The sequence below is a fragment of the Equus caballus genome, chromosome 21, assembly GCF_041296265.1.
Source record: "Equus caballus isolate H_3958 breed thoroughbred chromosome 21, TB-T2T, whole genome shotgun sequence".
Classification (NCBI taxonomy): domain Eukaryota; kingdom Metazoa; phylum Chordata; class Mammalia; order Perissodactyla; family Equidae; genus Equus; species Equus caballus.
Genome location: NC_091704.1, coordinates 60,451,128 through 60,471,277, shown reverse-complemented (window position 1 = coordinate 60,471,277; position 20,150 = coordinate 60,451,128). Strand labels below are relative to the sequence as shown.

The 20,150-nt window shown below is 47.7% G+C and overlaps 1 protein-coding gene across 5 annotated transcripts in view; it reads left to right on the top strand.

Annotated features, from left to right (window-relative positions):
- The first annotated feature begins 1,905 nt into the window (after nt 1–1,905).
- OTULINL (OTU deubiquitinase with linear linkage specificity like) overlaps nt 1,906–20,150 on the top strand; it is a 26,052-nt gene continuing 7,807 nt past the window's right edge. For 2 of the 5 annotated variants that reach the window (XM_070246027.1, XM_023625828.2), the window contains exon 1: nt 1,906–2,290. In XM_070246027.1, the coding sequence (XP_070102128.1) occupies nt 1,921–2,290 (370 nt within the window). In that variant the 5' untranslated portion in view covers nt 1,906–1,920. Of the gene's footprint in view, nt 2,291–2,337; nt 3,141–19,833; nt 20,007–20,150 lie in introns of those variants that run through there. The other 3 variants (XM_070246028.1, XM_023625827.2, XM_023625829.2) reach the window with 3 other exon arrangements.

Genomic DNA, 20,150 nt, shown 5'->3' with positions numbered 1-20,150 from the left:
TAAGGATTAAGCATCTTTCCTTAGGCTAGGAACTGATTGCTGCGCTCACTTGTGACTGCCCAGCTCCAGACAATTGACTTGCCTCCTGCTACGCCCTCTGAGACAGCAGACCATTACCTGCTGTGTCCATCAAGCACTGTGCTGACGGGGCAATCTTGTGACTATTGTGGGAGGGACATTTCAATCACATGTGAAACACCATATTTGGGGGTATATAACCACTATGTGCACCCCACTTCTATGGTGCCCTTTCTTCCTTCGGGAAGAAAGGCCCTGAGCCATGGTTCCTCATAAAGCTTTGTTTAATTTTCTCTTGCTATTCTGTCTCATGTGAATTTAATTCGTTCTCTGGCCAGACGAACCCACATTTGGGAAGAGGAAATGTCTTCCTCCCCTACATAGCCAAGCCAGGCAGTCTGGCTCCAAAGTCAGTACCACACCAAGAGGCCTCCCACTCAGCTTTGGAGTAACAATGAACATTAGAGCAAACCACAAAATCCTGAACATGAATTAAATTGAAAGGATTTTAGGCTGAGTCCAAATAACCATGTTCATAAATATTATCTTGTGAGAGGAGAAGAAGGTTACTAGCTAATTTGTATTGTGGTTAAAGGACTTGAGTAAATTTTCTTTTATTATACCACAAGAAATTAGTCCTGGTATTTTCAGCTTCTAGAATAGACAGTTTGTACTCATCACTGCTCGTAACCTTGTTTAGGTTTAATTAGGCGCAGCAATTTAAAGTCATTTCTTTTGTATGAGTAACACGGCTCTATACACGCAAGTCATGGTTTATGGCTATAGGAAACGACTCCTCTTGTGTTAAAATCTGATTTGGATAACAGAGATGTTTTTCTAAACACGCGGCAGAGTTTGGAACATTTTTATTACCTTCTGTGAATCATGGGCTGCAGAATGGTGGCGTGGCTGAGAGATCAGACCTGGGTTCAAACTCTGCACCAACATTTACTGAACGCAAGTTTCCTCATCTGTAAACTGGAAATAACAACAGTACCTACCTTATGGGCAAGTGTGAGGATTAAGCAAAATAATACGTAAAATAATACATAAAAGGGTTTCCAAAGTGCCTGGCCAGATGTGAGCTGTCCGTAAATGCCGGGCGTTATCTTCATTGCTGTTGCTCTGACTCAGAATTTTACTGGACTCACCACGGAATTTTACTAGATCTTCTCATTCTTTGCCGTGAGACTCGAAACGGGGCAAAGTGATTTAATTACTTGTAGACATTGCCCTAAGTATACTGGAGCCACCTAAAATTCCAGGATGTTTTCCAGATCGTTTTTAGTTACGGAATTTCTGTTTCAAAAAGTTCAAAACCCGTCACATGCACGTCTGTCTGTCTCTGGAACTGCGCATATTGGAAAAAGAGGAAGTGTTCACCAGAAGTTTTACTTTTTTCCTTTTTCTTCTGAAAAAAGGGTCCATCTGACTAGGAAATCACGGGCAAAAGAACCTTGTTGTGAGCACCATTTTATGGCTGGGCTGTTTATTTTTCCCTTTAGCTTCTCCCATATTTTTTGTTTTGATAAACCACTTTATCAGAGGATTAATTTTTTCAATAATGCACATATTCTCATGCCTGAAGTAAACTGTTAGTTCCAAGTAAGCATAACCCCTTTCTGCTGACCCAGGGGGAAATAAAGATCACAAAATTTGCCCAGTCTGGTGGAACAGACCTTGGCCCCACAGCTACATCTGGATTCCACTCTCGCCATCCCTTGGCCGCGACCGACCAGCAGTTTAACGTGTGAGTCGGGGATGGGAATCTTGTAATCTCTCCATGGAGAGGAAAAAGGCACCAGTCCCTCTCCCCCATATCCCACCTGCCAGGTCTCTTTGCTTCCCACTCATGTAAAGTGCCAGGGAGATCGTGGGATCCGTCCATGCGGAACTCCCAGGATGATTCCCGAGAAGCCACGCCTGGACGGCCCCAGCATCCTCCCGCGCCCCCGCGCAGACCCGGGCGGGCGATCCCGACGGCTCCCGGAGGCCCCGCCCATCCCCACCCCCGGCCCCGCCCGGCCCCGCCGCGGCCTCCCATTGGCGGCCCAGCGCGTCACTCGGCCCCCGGGCGCCCGGGGCGGGAGCGCGGCCGGTCGACCTCGCCCCGCGCCTCCTGCGCCTCCCGCGCTCGCCCGCCGCGGTGAAGCGAGCCCGGGCGCCGGCGGGCGGAGGCTCCGCGCCAGTCCGCAGCGCGCGGCCGGCATGGCGGCGCCGAGGAGCCCCCCGCGGGCGCGGGAGCGGGAGCGGCCTGGCGCCCCCGCCACAGGTGGGCCGCGGGCGGGGCGGGGCGGGGGCGCGCGGATGGGCAGGCGGGGCCGCGGGCAGCCTGGACGCGCTCCTTCCGCCGGCCGGCGGCGCGGCCCGGGCTTTGGGGTGCGAGGTCCGCGTCCCGGGAGGCGGGGCGCCCCTGAGCAGGGCGAGGAGGCGACGGGCTGCACCCCCCACGCCCCCTGCAGGGTTGGCGCAGCCGTCGAGGCCAGGGGCGCCTCTCACCATGGAACCACGCCCTCGCGGGCAGAGCCGTTCGGCTCGAGGCGGCGCGCGAACCCCCAAGGCCCCCAGGGAGGCAGGTTCCTGGAAGGAGAAAGGTCGTCCAGCGGGCTGGGGTGGGCCGGGGGGCCTCGCAGCGGGTGGGGTCGGGCCCTGCGCCGAGGGCCGGCAGTGTCCCCTTCTCGGCGTCCCCTCTGAGAACTCGATTGTTGTCGGAGGGAAGTTGACGGGTTTCGCGCTTTGCTGGCAGAGGATGTGGCCCACACCTTCGCGGCAATCGAGACTCGCTGAACAACAGAGAATACTAGCTTTTTAACCAAAAGTATCACCAGGGACAAGAGCAGCAGTACAGTATGGCACAGGTGGCGCGCGCAAGGCCCGTCGCTGAAGTCAGGTGGGAGGGGGCACCTGTGTTTCGGCGTCTCCTCCTCAGCGTGGACGGGAAGGGTATTTTCCTTCCTAGACCTTCTGCTGTGCCCTCGGTTCCCAGCTCCAAGAAGGATGAGCATGGCTGCTTCTCAGTTTGGAGCACATTCCTGTTTCTGTATTTGTTGGTGGCCACCCCAGACGTGTGAGCCCGCCGGTGAATTTGGGGAGCATGCCTCTTCACAGAGTTTCGGCTCCAGGTACTGCAGCGTTTATGGGAAGTTGGCAGGTGCTGGGACCGCTTATAGCTGTTTGTGGTGCTAGCAGGAGCTTTTCATTCCCACAGCAAGCTGTTGGGTGTTTCACTGTTGGGTGTAGTGGAAACTGTTCCAGGAGTCAGGACATGAGTTGTAGACGTCATTCTGCCCAGGACTGTGTGCCTAGAAGCGACAACCACTCTGTGCTTCCACGTCCTCATCTATAAAATAAGGGCGTTGGGCTAGTTGATCCATAAGGCCCCAATTCTGTGATTGACTACCTTCCATTCTCAGAAGTTTGAAGAGTGAACTCATTTTTCAATCTTTCTGCATCTTGGATTATTATTGAATTAGCCAAATATTTCCTATGGGTGTATTCTTTTGAACTTTTTATTATGTGATTGGCTTCCCTTCTCCCTGCCTTATTTTGGCAGAGAAAGCAAAGTTGGAGACGGAGATAGGGGCACAGCTGGAAAAAGCTGTTTTGGGAGACGGGAAGGTGCCTACTCTGGGCTTAACATAATCGCCAGGAATTTTTCCTTCCACTGCACCAAGTTTAAGGTGTGCCAGCACTGTGAGCCCAGAGAGAATTCTTTCCTCCTCCCCAGCCTGTGGGGACTGCAGTTGGTGTGCGGCAGTGGAAGAATGTGATTCAAAGATCAGGTTATGGAAAACATTTTTCTCCAAAACATAACCTCTGAGGACTTAGGAGCATAGTTTCCCTTCTTTACTGGTCGTGTCTGGAAAAAAAAAAATTTAAATCAGTTGCCAAAACTAGGATGGGGATAGGTTTTCTACCCACCCCTAACTCTTTTGGTAAGAGAGAGACCAAGATTCACTTTTGAGATAACAGCAAGTGATAACAGGTAACACTTGACCATAAAAAAAACAAACGGATAACAGCAGAAGAAAATCCACTGAATGGGATGGGGAAGAGGTGTTGGGAGCCATTTTTACTATGTTTAAGTGTTTGGATATTGAGAATCATGAACTAAACATCTGTGCATATTATTATGGGAAAGACACTGTCAGAATCAGAGTATTGGACAAGGAAGAGGCACTGAAGGTCGTTGGTGCAATGACCTGAAGCCTGGAGAGGACGGGGGAGGAAGCAGGGGACACCTGCACCCAGTGTGGGATGAGCTCGGAATTCTCAGCACACCTTTGGCAGTCTGGCATTTGAGGAGAGGATGTGTATCCCACACTCCTGGCTCCTCTTGCCTCTGGCCAGCCTCAGAGTCATTGACTGACTGGTTCGGGCTCTGCCGTGGCTTCACCACCATCCATCTCCATTTGTTTAGTGGATTTCTGCTAAACGAAGGAGGGGAGAGAGAAGACTGCGAGTTTTCAATGGTGTTCTCAGGAACCACAAGTCTCTGGGGGCTGGCCTGGGGGGACAGGAATGCCCAGTGTGGAATGGGGGACCCATCAGCCAGATCCCCTGAGTCCAGCTATACATGGAGCAGCTCTGCTTTTTTCTTTTCTTTTTTTTTTTTTTTCCTGTTTTGTATGCTGTTCTGGGTAAGATTTTGCTTGGGGAAAAGAATCTAAGGCTAAACAAAAAGTTTAGAAATAATGATAATGGCTAGTATTTTTGAGTGCTGCTTGTGTCTTTATTTATTATATATAAAGGGCTAGAGCCATGTATGGCCTATAGTAAGCCCTCAAAGGTTAGCTGCTATTATTATTATCATCATTACCTTATACTCTGAGGTAGTTGTTATTTTTATCCCTATTTTGTGAAACCGAGTCACATACAAACTTGTACAGGATCCCCCACTTCCCACCTAGACGGTTCTGCTAATTAAAAGGTATGTGTTTCTCAATATCATGGATTCCATTATTCCAAAGCCATTCTAGGACGACTAACTTTACATATGAAGCAGATGCTTCTGACCCCCACACGCAGTCTTTGGTCTATCCTCTTGGGTGATCACAGGTACCACGCTAAGCAGGCAGGTGAGTTTACCTGGTGAGCACATCTGTGTTTAAAGGGAGAGGGCTCCTCAGAACAGCTAGTGACCTGGCAGCTGGTCAGCGGCAAGTGAGCGATGAGGATCATGGGGGCGGCGCACACATTCCCTCCTCAACACGGACTGCAAAGAGGTGCTGAGGAGTGTGCGCTTATTCTAGAACCAGTGCCTTCAAGGCCTTTGCTCTCAAGGAGCTGAACAGCGAGCAGAGGGGTTGCCAGTGGTGGACAGTGTGTGCCCAGGGAGAGAGGAGCGAGTAGCTGCGCTTCTCTGTGTGCTGGCTGCAACCTTAAAGAGAAATATTCTTCTTTAAAAAATAGTTTGAGGGCTTAGGGGAAAAAACAACAAACACTGCAATTAAAAACACATGCACACAAGAGAATTCTTCGAACCAGATGGCCCATCATTGATGTTTTTTGCCAGCTTGTTTGCCCCACTTTATCCTTTACTGTTACATTTCTGTGAGATGAATTAAATACCAAGGAAAATGTAAATTTTGGTACCATGTGTTTTAGCTAAGTAGAAACTCTTGATTGCCACAATTATTAATTTGAAAATGACCTTTTACCTGGCTCCCTGGGATGAGCAGGTGCTGTCCTTAGTGCCTGTAGCACCCAGTGTTGTCCCCCCCACAGTAACAGTGGGCATTCGAGTTCTCTTCCTGGTGCTGGGCACGGAGACACTGCCCATAGATAGTCTTATGTAGTCTTTACAACCACCACTTTGTGCGCTTGGAATGGTTACAGAATTTGCTCAGAGTTTCCAGCTAGTAAGTGATGGCCACGATTCAAACCCCGGCAGTGCGTCTCCACCCATAACAGATTCTTAACCATCGCCTGCTTCCGCCTCCTGGAGCAGTTCTGGCTTGTACCTGAGAGCATTCTGGTTTCTAAGTTTACCTCCTCACATTTCAGTTGTTCTAAATTAAAGTTGAGTTATCATTTTTATACCTTTGTTGTTGCTCGAGGTAATTCACAGGTCTAGGGTCAGGAGAAGAGAGACTGAAAAGTCATCACATTGAGCTAAAACGTCCTGCATACCTGGTTCCTTATATGTGGTTGTTAAAGTCTCTTTGTAACTTTTAGAGGAGTAATCGGACTAGTGTATTTGACCTTTCTCTCCTGTCCACTTGAATCCTCTGGTAAATGTTCATTTACTTTGGACAGTCTGTTCTCAAAATTGAGGTGTATGCACCTTTTTTGATCTGTAATTAATTTAATGGAAGAACATTTAAATGTCACTTTACAATAAATCAACAGAGAAAAGTTTTTATGTACTCATTTTTCCAGTAATCTTTTGTTCTAGTCATACTCCATTTTTCTACTTTCTCATTTAATTAGAGCCAGAATAGACAGGTGGCATCATGTTTAAAATGAGACGATGATAAAATGTTTATGTTCATTTCAAGGAGACCAGGAGACTAAGGACCGTTGTCTCTTAGTACTCTTGCTGGGATTCCCAGGTAATTAACGGAAATCCCAGAAACTGTAGCATGTGAAATGCTATGCTTGATAAATCTCTGAATTAAGAATTTCACAGTAAGTCTTTTCTTGTTGATTTAACCATGCGAGTATAACTTTGAGTCTATGTGGATTTGTTGGATGGTAGATATATAGTAATTTGAAATACTTTATTAGCTGTTTCTCTGCTTGCCCTGATACTAGTTTTTAATGAATATTAGGGTTAGTCTTCTAGCAGATGGAGTCATAGTGTAATTGGAAGTCAGTTTCTCAGGAGAGTCCTCTCCGAATTCAGAGAGAAGAGGAATCTCATTCAATGTCAAGGGTTGACTGACAAAAAAAGGAGAAGCTTACTGCTCCATCTTGTGCCCATCATGAAGTGGACGTGAGCTCCCTGCTCTCTCCAGGGTTGGGAGAGCCTCAGTGGGTACAAACCAGTTCCCAGGGCTCAGGACCAGAGGTGGGCAGGGGAGCTGGTGGTGGGAGCTCATCGGGGAGTGCGCTTTGAACGATTTCTGTCTTTCCTCTCAACCAGGGCAAGTGTTCCCCGGAGCGCTTAGTCTCCCAAGTTTAAGAGAAGTGAACTACCTTCCTCCTTGCCTGGTAAAGAGAGACCTTTCCCCTAGGTCTTAGGATAACGCCTGGCACATCGTGCGCGTATTTGTTGACCTGAGACAAGAAGGCTTCAACTTTTCTGTGAGATCTCTGAAGTCACAGGAAAACTCAGTGCTCTGTGTCTTCCAAATCGACCTCTGGAACAGGTTGAAATGCCGAGGAGGAGGAAGCAGAACGGCTGATAGGAAAGGGGAAGTGGGAGAGGTGGCAAGCCAGGGCTGGCGTGGGCTGAATATAATCGGTCACCATCTAGATATGACCGGCTGGATGGCCATGATGTCAGCAGATGGGATCAACTATTTGTCATTTCCCTTGGCATTTAAAAAATGAACTTGGAGTATAGTCTGTAGCTAAGGATTAGGTTGGCCGCTCACCTTGGAATGCAAATGTAGCAATGGAATTATTGATGTAAGTGTTGGGTCCCTCAGTTTTCTGTCTGAAGCAGTGCCAGACTCAGGCATATGGATCCCTTGCTCCGGAATCTGAAGTAGAGAGAAAAATCCCTTGAACTGAGAGAGTTGATTAGATCAGTTTTATCCATGGTATATGCCTCTATTCTGTTTTTGAATATTTGTTAACCTCAGTTTGGGGTACTTAGTGATTGTCACGGTAGAGGACTTGGACAGCCAGTGCTTGCTGCCCTGCCTTGTGCCATCTTGTTCTTGATGCTCTAGTGCTCCAGTGTCTGCTCCCATATGTACCTCATTGACTGGGTCCTTCAAAGTTTGGAGCCTGAACAGGTGAAAGCACCGTTCTCCCCCTTCCTCCCTCTCAGTGTCCTCAACCTTCCTTTTTTTTTTTCTTGCCGTCTTTTAGAAACTGGTCACCTGCATGGAAACCCTTGTGGAAAAGGTTCTTTATCAAAACTATGCTTTCAGTCAACTGGTGTAATTGATCTGTTGGACTTCTAAGGGTTGAGTGTCTGCTGGCATTTGTCAGGTCTCATATATCTTCTGTACGTCAGGGCATTTTCCCTGCAGTGCAAGTTTTGAGTGATGTTTTGAGTTTAGTTGAACTTTAGTTATTTCACTACTACTTAAAATCCTGTGTCTTGTGCCCCAACATGGCTACTTGTCCAATGTGACTCTAAAATGCGTTAACATAGAGAAGCCTTTGGAGGATGAAGGTAAATGGCGGTTCATGGCCTGGCCTCCTTCTGTTTGTTCATAGGGGAGGAAGCTGAGGTCCAGAGTCACTCAGTTCTCTAAGATCAGACCCTGAGTTCTTGACTATCTGGGACCCGCTCATTCCACTACCTGGAACCATCCCACTGGGTGACCACTTCACTTTCTCACTTCCTGCTTTACATTTACGTGCATATAATTAAGGGAAGAGAAAACACACTAGTGGTTCACTATTTCTGACATATGTGTTAAAAGTTGGAAGGGACCACTGAGATAGAGGCTCTTAGGATTCAGGTGTGGTCCGGGAAGAGAACAACCCCAAATAAGTGAATCGAGTTTATTTCTCTCATGCTGGAGCTCAGAGGTGGCTCCCTGAGGCTGGAATGGGCTCCATGGTGTCAGGGGCCCAGGTTGCTTCTACTTGTTTCCACTGTGCATGGCTTCCATGCCCACAGCTACTTCCTGGTCCAAGATGACTGCTGAACGTCAGTCATCACACTGACATTCCAGCAAATAGGGAGGAGGAAGGGCAGGGAATACACCCCTCTCAACAAAGTCTTCTGAAAATTGCACATAACGCTTCTTAGCCAGAATTCACTCACACAGCTATACCCAGCACCTAGGGAGGATGGAACATATAGCCTGTATTCTGAGTAAAAGTCAGGATTCTATTTCTGTGGAAGAGAGAGAACAGATACTGGGAGAAGCTAGCAGTCTCTGTCATGGAGACATATAGACTGGCTCCTGATTACGTGGATTCATTTTATTTATTCAACAAATTATTGATTGATTGATTGATTTTTGAGGAAGATTAGCCCTGAGCTAACCACTGCCAATCCTCCTCTTTTTGCTGAGGAAGACTGGCCTTGAGCTAACATCCGTGCCCATCTTCCTCTCCTTTATACGTGGGATGCCTACCACAGCATGGTTTGCCAAGTGGTGCCGTGTCCGCACCCAGGATCCGAACTGGCGAACCCCAGGCCACCGAGAAGCGGAACCTGCACACTTAACCGCTGCACCACCAGGCAGGCCCCTCAACAAATATTCATTAACTGTCTGTGATGTGCCTGGGCACCAAGAAAGCAGAGAGATGCCATCCCAGTCCTCAAGACGTTCACCTACATAGGGAGATGGACACTGATCAGATAAAAACACAGCTGTATAAACAGTGATAAGTGCTGTGAAGGAAAAGGACACCATGTGCAATGGGACAGTATGATGGGGATTTGATCAAGCCTCGGGGCTGGGAATGGGTCAGAGAAGCTTTGCCTGAAGAAATGACGTCTGTGCCGGGAGGTGGAGAATGAGTAGAGTGAAGGGTGTTCCAGACAGAGGTAGAAGCATGGGCAAAGGCAGTCCGGGAGGTGGGAGGGAGCATTGACGGAGGAACTGAAGAGGGCCAGTCGTCTTGGAGCAAGAGGAAGAGGTGAGAGGATGGAGGGAATCAGGGTCACAGCGCGGGGCCCTCATCCCACTCATCCTGCTCATCCCAGTTTGCCTGGGACAGAGGGATGTCCTGGGATGTGGAACTTTCAGTGCTAAAACTGGGAGAGCCCTAGGCAAGCCAGGATGAGTTGGTCACCCTCCCTGGAGGCCGCATTAATAGTTGGCTTCCTTTATTATTAATTTTAGCAGAGTTCCTTTTGAGATTGACATAGCTCCAAGCCATAGAAAGATGATTGACAGGTAAAAGTAGCCCTTCACGTTGGCCAAAGGGAGAGAGGCACAAAACACAGCAACACCTGCTTGTAGTTGGGTCACAGGACCAGGGAGACTTCGTCATCTGGCACGATTTCCCCTGACAGTGATTTTGGAAATTAATTGGCATGTGATAATATATTTGAGATAACAGAAAGAGCCAAGAGTGGAGGAAGCCCTTACTCCAGAGCACTGTTTCTCAATGCCGGCAGTGCATTGGGAACTTAAAAAAAGACGGGTGCCTGGGCCCCAGCCCCCCACATCAGAAATCCACAGGTGGAGCCAGGGCAAGGGTGATCACGTGCTCTGTAACAGCGCCTCTCAGACTTGACTGTGCATGTCTGTGAATTGCTGGGGGTCTAGTAGAGCACAGAGTCTGCTTCCGAGGGGCCCGAGGGTCTGTATTTCTAGGTGCCCAGGTGGTATTGATGTTGCTGGTCGTAGACTTTGAGTGCGGTGCTCTATAATGGTTCATGAGTTTGTTTTGAAGCCGCTGGTTTCTTTTTGGGAGAGCAGATCTAAAGGACCACGTAAAGGTCGATGGGTCTGTGAGGGGAAGGAGAGGTAAAGGCTGGGGAGGAGGACAGGGAGCTTCTGCTGCGTGCTGCCATCAGTGGTGGGCCCTTCTCCACCCATCGGTGGTTCCAGGAGGCGGTTGGGGTTACGTGGTGAGACTGGTTCCTGGTTCCAGAAGAACCTGCTCCCCGAGGCTTCTGGCCAGCATGGCACACCCGTGATGCACCATGCCCTCTCCCACATCCGCTCACTTCACTGGCCACCAGGATTTGGGTCTTTCCTACAAGAAAAGCCAGAAAGATTTTTAAATAGGAGATGACACATCCATTGAATGTAAAAAAACCAAACCAAAACCAAAAACACACCTCTGGCTACAGAATAGGAAATGGCATTGGGGAGGGAAGCCAATTAGAAGGGTTAGGAACCATTAGCAGCAGAGCGCAAATGATTCTGATTAATGGAAAAATCATGGTAGACTGAAGGTGAAGGGTGGCCTGTCTCAGAGAGTACCTTTCGTTCTCTCTTGGTTACCTGTTCATAAGTGATTTGTATTGGGATGTGGAAGACAAGCTGAGTCTTTAAAGGTCTAAGGGTTGCAAGGAAGAGCGTGTGCCACAAAAGCCATGGTGGGTTGAAGCAGTGAGCCAAAGCTAGTCACGTGAAATTTAACTGGGATATGTGTAGCACCTGGGTCTGAAAAGCACAAACTCGCACACATGACCTGGGTAACCCCTTGCTTCCCTTCCCAGGTTCCGAGCTAACTGAAAGGTAGGCATGGGAGTGAGAGGTTTTTTAAGTGTCAGCTCATGATAACATCCCTCTGTCTTAGTTGTGTGGCCAGATGGGCTCGCTAGCAGGGCCTGAGCTGAGCTCACCCCTAAAAGGTCAGGCCTCTCTCCCAGGGAGACAGCAGGCCCAAGGGCACCTCCCTGCAGACAGGCACATCTGGATAGGAGGGGAGGGGCCTGAGTTGAGTAGATTCTCCTAACCCTGCTGATAGATAGGTCTCTCTCCCTCAGGAGGGAGTAAAGGAGGCAGTGGTGGGATGGAGACCAGCACCAGATCTCCAGGAAAGCCCTTCCACCTGGAACTTTGAGGACAGTGGGATGAAAGTCCCTGCCCCTCTCTCCCTCTTCAGAAGATGGGGAGACACCCCCCAGTGACAGGTGTAAAGGGCTTTAAGTTGCCGGCAGGCTGACTGTGAGTTGCTGGTGCTTTTATTTCTCAGCTCTGCAGTACTGATGCGGTCACAGGCTGCATTGATCTGAATGTATCATCTAGAACAAGGTTTGGCAAATCAGTCTCTTCAGTCTTTATATGACTTACGAGCTAAGAATAGTTTTTACATTTTTTCGTGGTTGGAAAAAACATCTAAAGAAGAATCCTGTTTCCTGATATGTGTGACTTACGTGAAATTCAGATTTCAGTGTCCAGAAATAAAGTTTCCTTGGAACACAGCCCTGCTGTGTATTCTCTAATGGCTGCTTTCACTCCTTCAGGTCAGTGCTGAGGAGTTGGGAAAGATCAGCTGGCTGGCAAAGCCTACAATACTTACCCTCTGACCTTATGCAGAACACTCGCTGACCCCTGATGGAGAATGAAGAAGTGACCACGTTATTGAATTCTCTTCATTGGGTCACATTCAGAACAGTGTGCTCTGACCTGGGGTCTCCCTTTAAGTGTGGAATGGGTTCAGAAAAGAGGGACTGGGATGATGAAGAGTCTCCCCCCAAACCATATCATGGGAGAACAGATTGAGAGAACGGGGAATGTATAATCTAGAAGAGAAAAAGGCACAGTGGAAATGATAGCTGCCTTCTAGGTTTGTGCTTGTTAATTGTTTTGAATTCTTGGAAGAGAATTACTCATGAAGGCAGTTGCATAGTTAGTTCAAAGGGCAATGGTTTTGAGTCAGAACATGTGGGTTCAAGTTCAGATGTTTCTTGCTTTCTCAGGGCTTCAGTTTCTTCACCTCAAAGATAAAGCGTATATGTGACAGCTCATCAGATGACCAGGTCCGAAGTGAACTAAGGTTCAGCTTTCTCCTTAGAGGTGCTTTCAGGCCAGTAGGGGACACAGTCCTGAATACACCTAACCGACCTGCAGTGTGGACGGAGTGCAGAGGGAGCACCAAGGGGAGGGACTCGTTCTGCTGAGGGGCTGCTGTGAATCAGGCCTTGGAGAGCAAGAATTCCAGCCCCTTCAGCCCAAAGCATCGTGTGACTGTGTTATGGACTTAAAAGGTTGCGGTATGGAAGAGGAATCAGACATATTCCTCATGACCTCAGCAGTAACGATTCAAGTTGTGGTTACAGATCTGATCACACCAGCCTCTTGCTTAAAACCCTTTGGGGACTTTCCTTGCTCTCCAGGTAAACATTAGTATCTCTGGCAGGCTCTGAAGACCCTGCTGATCTGAGCCTTGCCGGCCTCCCCTTGTGAACTCTTCTCCATCCTCGGGGTCTCAGCTCTGCCTCACATCCTAGGGGAAGCCTTGCCCCACTTCGTTGTTGTGGAACGTCATAGAGTGTACTTAGATACACCTACTTGGTATAGCCTACTACACACCCAGGCTACATGGTACTCATCTCATGGGCCTGCTCTCAGATGTGCAGTCCGTCGTTGACCGAAATGTCGTTATGCGATGCATGACTGTAATTTTATTCCAACCCAACCCTCTGTTATCACTGTTGTTCTCCACCACTGGGGAGACTTTTGGGGATCCTTGAGGCTAAGTGATTTGTCTGAGGTCCTACAGTTAGAAAATGGCAGAGTGACGGCGGAGTCCAGGACTGCTTCTACCAAACCAGTTCTCTCTTGCAGGCCAGGGAGCCGGCATGGTTGCATAAAGTGATCCTGGAGTTCTCTGATTTCCCAGCGAAGGAATTACAACTTGCCCTTGGCTAGAAGCCTACCCCACCTACAGCTTTTGTGTCTTTATAGTTGCATGGGTTTTTGAACCCCTCCACGTGACTAGAAAATTAAACTTACCTTTTCAAGTGATGGGTTGCATTTAACACTCCTAAAGATGTGTGCAGTAAATGAAAAAAGCTCTGAGCTGTGATATTATTAAAAACACATGCACACAATCCTCTCAGTGTTTGACTCAATCTTGTTGAGTTTACTGACACTCTTAGTTTAACAGCAGCCTTGGGTAAAACATGCCCGGTCCTGTGGGGACTGAGCTCATAGCTGAAGTAGCTTGCATGACAGGGCTACAGCTGGATGTCTCACTGGTCATGCCTTTCAAGATAAAAACCTTTCACTTGGTTCCTTCCTCAGTGATACTGATCTTGAACTTCTTGGTTATAGTACTTTACCAAGTGGAAGACTGTCATTTCTTTTTTCTTTTTTTCTTTTTATTAAGATTATGATAGTTTACAACCTTGTGAAATTTCAGTTGTACATTATTGTTAGTCATGTTGTAGGTACACCACTTCACCCTTTGTGCCCTCCCCCCACCCCCCTTTCCCATGGTAACTACCAATCAGTTCTCTGTGTCCACATGTTAACTTCCACCTGTGAGTGGAAGACTGTCGTTTCTTAGTGAGCAGAATTAATACCTGAGACGCTAAAGCATAGACATCCTTTGACCTCACCATTTCAAAGATTTATTACCAGGACATTTTTGTGAATATTTCCCCTAAAACTCATATAAAAACTACCAGCTAAGCTATGGTTTTGCGAGAACCGAGACCATTTAAACCCGGTCTTTCACTCTGCTGTGCTGACTTTTTAAAGCTTTCTAGTAAGTCTGCCTGTCCTCTAAATTCTTTAGAAAGCTTGATGCCCTCACAGGGTTTGTGCTCTCTGTTTATCATTCTGTTTGCGTGTTGCCTGGTTTGTTTGGGCTAATGTACGATGTTTTGCTTTATTCTCGAGCCTCTGAGTTTCTCAGAACTGACCTCTGCGGGGGTGACCTGCTGGGGAATGGAGGACAGTCTGCCACCTGGGCACCCAGCTCATGAGGCCTTGTGTTACTTTGCGTCCTGGCCAGACCCTGACACCAGGATGCACTGACCCTGGGGAGTGAGGGTCATGGCACTGTGGGCCTGGGCAAGCTCACCAGTAGCCTTTCCTGACAGGAGGGCATCCACCGCCAGACCATGAGCTCCCTGAGGGCAGGACGTGTGTCTTCATTTTCCTTCACTGCCTGCAGCCAGCACCCAGCCCAGGGCAGGAGGGAGGTGAGGGGCAGGCGGAAGGAGGGTCTGCCAGCCCTTCCCGCCTCTCCGTCATTTGACTTCAGTGCGCTCCCCCTGCAGCACTTCCCGCCCTTGATTAGAATTACGCGAAAGCCACAGTCACTTTTTCAAAGGGAGCAGTGTTCCACAGCACAGCTCAGAAGAGTGTGGCAAGGTTACCAGCACTTCTGAAATGTCTGTGTCCTCCGCTCTGTCACCCCCACCCCGTCCTCCACTCCTCGGGCCACAGGGAGAGTGCTGGCTGCCTCTCCCACCCCGTTTGCTTCCTCATCCATCAGTCTCTCCAGGCCACTCTTTCTTCCACCTCCTGCTAATGCACCATAATAGGGCATTGAAGCAGATAGAAGTAACTGTGTATGTATTAAATTTAGTATTTTTTACTTTAAATTTTTAACAAGGTGATTTTACTGTATGTATATGTTTTCACTCCCTCTGCTATCTCAAACATCTGAATTAAATAGCTTTTTCTGTCTTTTAGCTCAGGCCTAATTTCCCCCCTCCCCACTCGGGAGCCCTTGATCTGACACCGCTGCTTCAGGAGAAGTCCAGGGGCTCGATGCAGTTGAGAGTGTAGATGTGTGCAGAGAGAGTGGGCCGTGCAGAGCTGCTGTACCATGGACAAGATTGGGAGAGGAGGTAGACAAAGACTCCGCGGCTGGACTGTGGGGAAGTAGGGGAGTAAAGGATTGGCTGTCTGGATCTGGAACACCCTGGAAGTTTCGGAGGCAAACCAGATATTGAGGAGTTTCCATGAGAGCGAGGCTAAGGCTTGGGGTGGAACTGCTGTCTGCGTTATTGCTCGGTTTCCGGCTCTTCAGTGTCTTAGTTTTGTTTTCAGGTTTGTTTTTTTTCTTTTTGGTTTCCTGTTTGAATGTTTGAATTATTTCAGCTTTGGTATATTTTAGAGAACGGAAAAAAAATTCTAAGTAGAATTTTACCACAAAAAACCAGTGGCATTTTTTTTTTTTCAGTTCAAGTCGAGTGGTCTCATCTGCCGTATATAGGTTGAGTGATCACAGATCAGAGTTTAGTTTCAGAGAGACACACTGTTGATTTCAGGATGTCCTGGTGTGATCTCTCAAGGGTATCTTAACTACTCAAGGATCACTTCTGACTGTGTGAGTTGGGGTCTCTCAGTGCGTTTCAATGCCGCTGATTGGGGGATGTCTGAGACCTAGTTAGGCCACTTTCCCGTGTAATAGAAATGCGTGATGCTTTGTATATAGACTCATTTCAGTCACCATCCAAGTGGTCCACTCCAAAAGTATTAAAAAGAAAGTTCATTTTTTGTCTCTTGCCGAACCATTTAAAGAGGATCAAATCTATAATTCCTGGCAATGCTTCTGTTTTCTGCCTCTTCTTGCAAGCCTCACTTCCTGAAGAATCTTCATTGTCCCCCTGCCTTGTTTCTTCCCCTTCCTTCTCGATCTTCGTTTTATTATGTAGAATGACTGACTCTCTTGTGGTGGAAGCTTCTCTCCCTTCCGGTTAGTCCAGTCAGCGTCACCCAAAGCGGGCTGTCGGCCGAGCGCTTCTCCGGGCGGGGAGGGAAAGTTGGATGGCCTGCTGCTGAGTTCTCCTTGGCGGGCTGGCGGAAGGGGGACCCCCGTGATGACTCTGATGTGGGAAGTTTTGTCCCCTCTCAGCTGTATTTGAGGAAATGAGATCTGACTCAAGAGATCATCCAAGTTGGGATCATGGTAGTGTTTTTCTAGGTGCCTCATTTATGGCGTTCTCTTCTACGTCTATTGTTTTTGAGTTGCAACCCAGTTATTGACACATACGGGAGAAATTTTTTAAATTCTCTTTTTAGAGAGTCTTAATTCCTCTTGCTGTAACAAAGCTGATTTGAAGATTTACGCGACTCCATCATTCAGAGGCCGGATGGCCCAGTGAGAAGGCACACAGCTGCTGGCTTCACACCTTCACCTTGTCCCTGTGTTTGAGTTGCAACTTTATCACTTGCTTATTTGATCTTTCCCTCTCAGTTTTCTCATCTGCAAAATAAGAACGATTAGAGTGACAGCAATAAAAATGATAATACCCATTTATTGGGTACTTACCGTTGTCAGATGGTGTGCTCAGCGCTCCCCCATCATTTCCTTCACTGTCACAACAGCTCTGAGAGGTGGATGCTGCTCCACTCCTGCCATTATGTGGTACCCGCCGTAGGAGCGAGCATGCATTGAGCACTCCCAGTATACCAGGCAAGTATTCCTTGCTGTTTCCATTCCTGGGGTAAGAAACAGAAGCTCAGGGAGGGGAAGTTGCCCACCCAGTGTATGGGCAGGGCTGGGATGGGCCCCACACTGTGGGCTCTGGGACCTCCTTACACCAGGGCAGCGCTGGCAGGAGCAAATGAGATATTTCCTGTCAAACACTTAGCACAGGGTCTGGGGGGGGGGGGGTAGCAAAAGCTCAGATTGTATGTATTTTAATTAACAGTGAAGCCATACTTTTTTCTACTAAAACGTTGTACTTCCTCTCCTTTGGGTTACAAGCCCCACTCCTGATCTATCTGTGAAGACCTCAGCATGTCCATGGGCTGCAGTCAGTTTACCTCATAGGCAGGGGATCCTGTGTCAGATCTACAAGGTCCTGGTGGCTGTGCGGCCAGGGCCACAGGGAGTAAAGGGCGCAGCCGCCTCCAGGTCGCCCCCTGGGGGTTATGCTCCCTGGCCCTTCTTGGCTTGAGTTACTTGACCAAAAACTGTGGGCGCATTAGGTGGACAGAGGCCGGGACGTTAGGCTTGTGTTCTGGGTTTGCATGGGAGGGGTATTGAGCTCTCACATGTTTTTTCCTGATAAGTTGATCATATCATTGTTTCTTTCTTGGGTTGTAGGCAGGGTTTAATTTCCAGGATAAGGGAGTGGGCTAGGGAAATGTGTCTGTGTGGGGGGATGGGGGGTGGCATGGGGGAAGCCATAATCTGCAGTGGGTCCCCTTGGAGGCCCTGGGCAGCTGCAGGAGAGGCCTCATGCTCAGGAGAAGGCCCTGATTCAGAGGTCTCAAACCAAATGCCCCGAGGGGCCGGGCAGTAACTTAAAAGAATGCAGCGTGTTGGTTGGGGTGTGTGACAAATGAGAGCACATGCCTCGTGGAGGGGCAGCAGCCAGACCCCGCCTCAGTGACTGCAAGCTCTCTAGGTTGGCACAGAAATGAGCACCACCCAGTGCGAAGTAGGCAGAGGCTCTAAAAGGCTCTTCACAGAGGAAGCAGTGTGAACGTGTCACTACAGAAATGCAGACTACAGTGAGAAATCACAGCCAGTGCTGGGGCTTGGGGAAGTCGGGGTCCTCGTCCCTGTAGTGGGAGTGTTAATTGACAGCGTTGTTTCCGAAGGCTCTTGGGCAACATCTGTCAAAACTAAAAACGTGCACACCCTTTGACCCTGAGTTTCCTCTTGAAATTATCCTAAAAGCTACCATGAGTCCGTAAGCAGAATGTCTCAGTAGTGTTTGTAAGACTGAAAAACTGGGAAACAATCCAAATGTTTATCAATAAAGCAAAGATTACATACGTATATGATGGTGTATCTTTATACTGAAATATTGTGCTTTTTTTTTTTTTGAGGAAGATTAGCCGTGAGCTAACTGCTGCCAGTCCTTCTCTTTTCACTGAGGAAGACTGGCCCTGAGCAAACATCCATGCCCATCTTCCTCTACTTTATATGTGGGACGCCTACCAAAGCATGGCTTGACAAGCGGTGACATATCCACACCCAGGATCTGAACTGGTGAACCCCAGGCCGCCAAAGTGGAACATGCACACTTAACCTCTGCGCCTCCGGGCTGGCCCCTGTGCATTCTTTAAAAAGAATAATGTAGATATATACACAGTGATGTGAAAAGATATCCAACTTATAATTTGATATGCAATTGATATAAAGAGAAAAAACTAAAATCATATGTAATATTCCATTTTTCTATAAAATTTTTATGATGACAGTAAAGGAAATTATGTCACATAGACAAAATTCTAGTTCTTTCTGAATTTAAGAATTTAGTAAAAATATTTGTGTATGTGAGAATTTTCAAAGTTAGGAAATCCATCTGACTTAATAAAAGTCTAAATTATAGATGTAAAGGCAGTATAGCTTTACATTTTTAAGCAATTCATAGAAAGTTTTACTAAATGTCTAGGCAGGAGTAAATATATAAGGAAGAGCTAACCAGTTCTAAACAGATAAGCATCTGTTTTTGAAAATGTCTTTTTAAATAGTTGTAAATCTATGTATTTTTATTTGCTGGTAACTTTCTTTCTTTGCCGGTAAACTCTTTATTGAGAGTGTAAATGTACATCAAATATCCATATGATCAAAAATGCTAAAATTGTAGATTCCAAATTGATGAGGCTTTTCCAAAGTTAATCATTGGAATTTTACTAAACCATGTGCTGGGGAGGGAACTATTTCACAATGAACCCCAGGAGGTTTGGCCGAAACTCAGGAGTCCTCTTCCTCATTTGTACTTCAGCATTTTACATGCTCAAACATAATATAATTAGGAGTCTGCTGCACATAGGGAAATATTGCATGTACACAATGTGAGCGCTCCAGCTGGGCCCGTTATTTTTCTCTTGTCAAATCAGGAATCACAGTCAACCATAAGTGGCACATCTGTCTCCATCTCATGACGTCCAAGTGGTCTGCGTTCTGGAAATGATGTCTGTGTGCTTGCTGTTCTGTGTTTGAGTTGCTCATTCTGTGTGTTAAGGTGATGCCACATGTTGTGGCCCATGGTGATTTAAGAACATCAAAGTGGGTGGAGGTGGGTGGTGGCTGCATCGCTAGAGGCCCCCTGGTGTGACTGTCTCCTGGGCGGTGCTCTCAGTGGGAGCAGAACCCCTGTACACAATCTTGGATTCAACAGATATTCAACACAGTGTGTCGTGCACTCTGCTGGTTCTTAAATAATTTCGTTCCATCTTTCCCCAGAGAGGTCAGTATTTTTACCCCCATTTTATAGTCAAGACCATTCAGGGTAAGAGAAGTTAGGTTCCCACAGTCGAACAGCTAGGAAAGTAGGAGAAGCAGGTCTTGAATTCAGGTCAGAGGGATTCTGAAACCTATACTCTTTTTTTTTCTTTTTTTTTTTTGAGCAAGATTAGCCCAGAGCTGACATCTGCTGCCAATCCTCCTCTCCTTGCCGAGGAAGACTGGCCATGAGCCAGCACCCGTGCCCATCTTCCTCTGCTTCACCTGTGGGATGCCTACCACAGCATGGCCTGCCAACGGGTGCCACGTCTGCACCCGGGATCCGAACTGGGGAACCCCAGGTGCCCGAGGCGGAATGTGTGCACTTAACTGCTGCGCCACGGGGCTGGCCCTATGAAACCTATAGTCTTTACATTCACTATTTCTCTTGAATTTTGTGGAACAAAGATATTCTTAAATATGACACTGATTATAGGAGAGCTAGA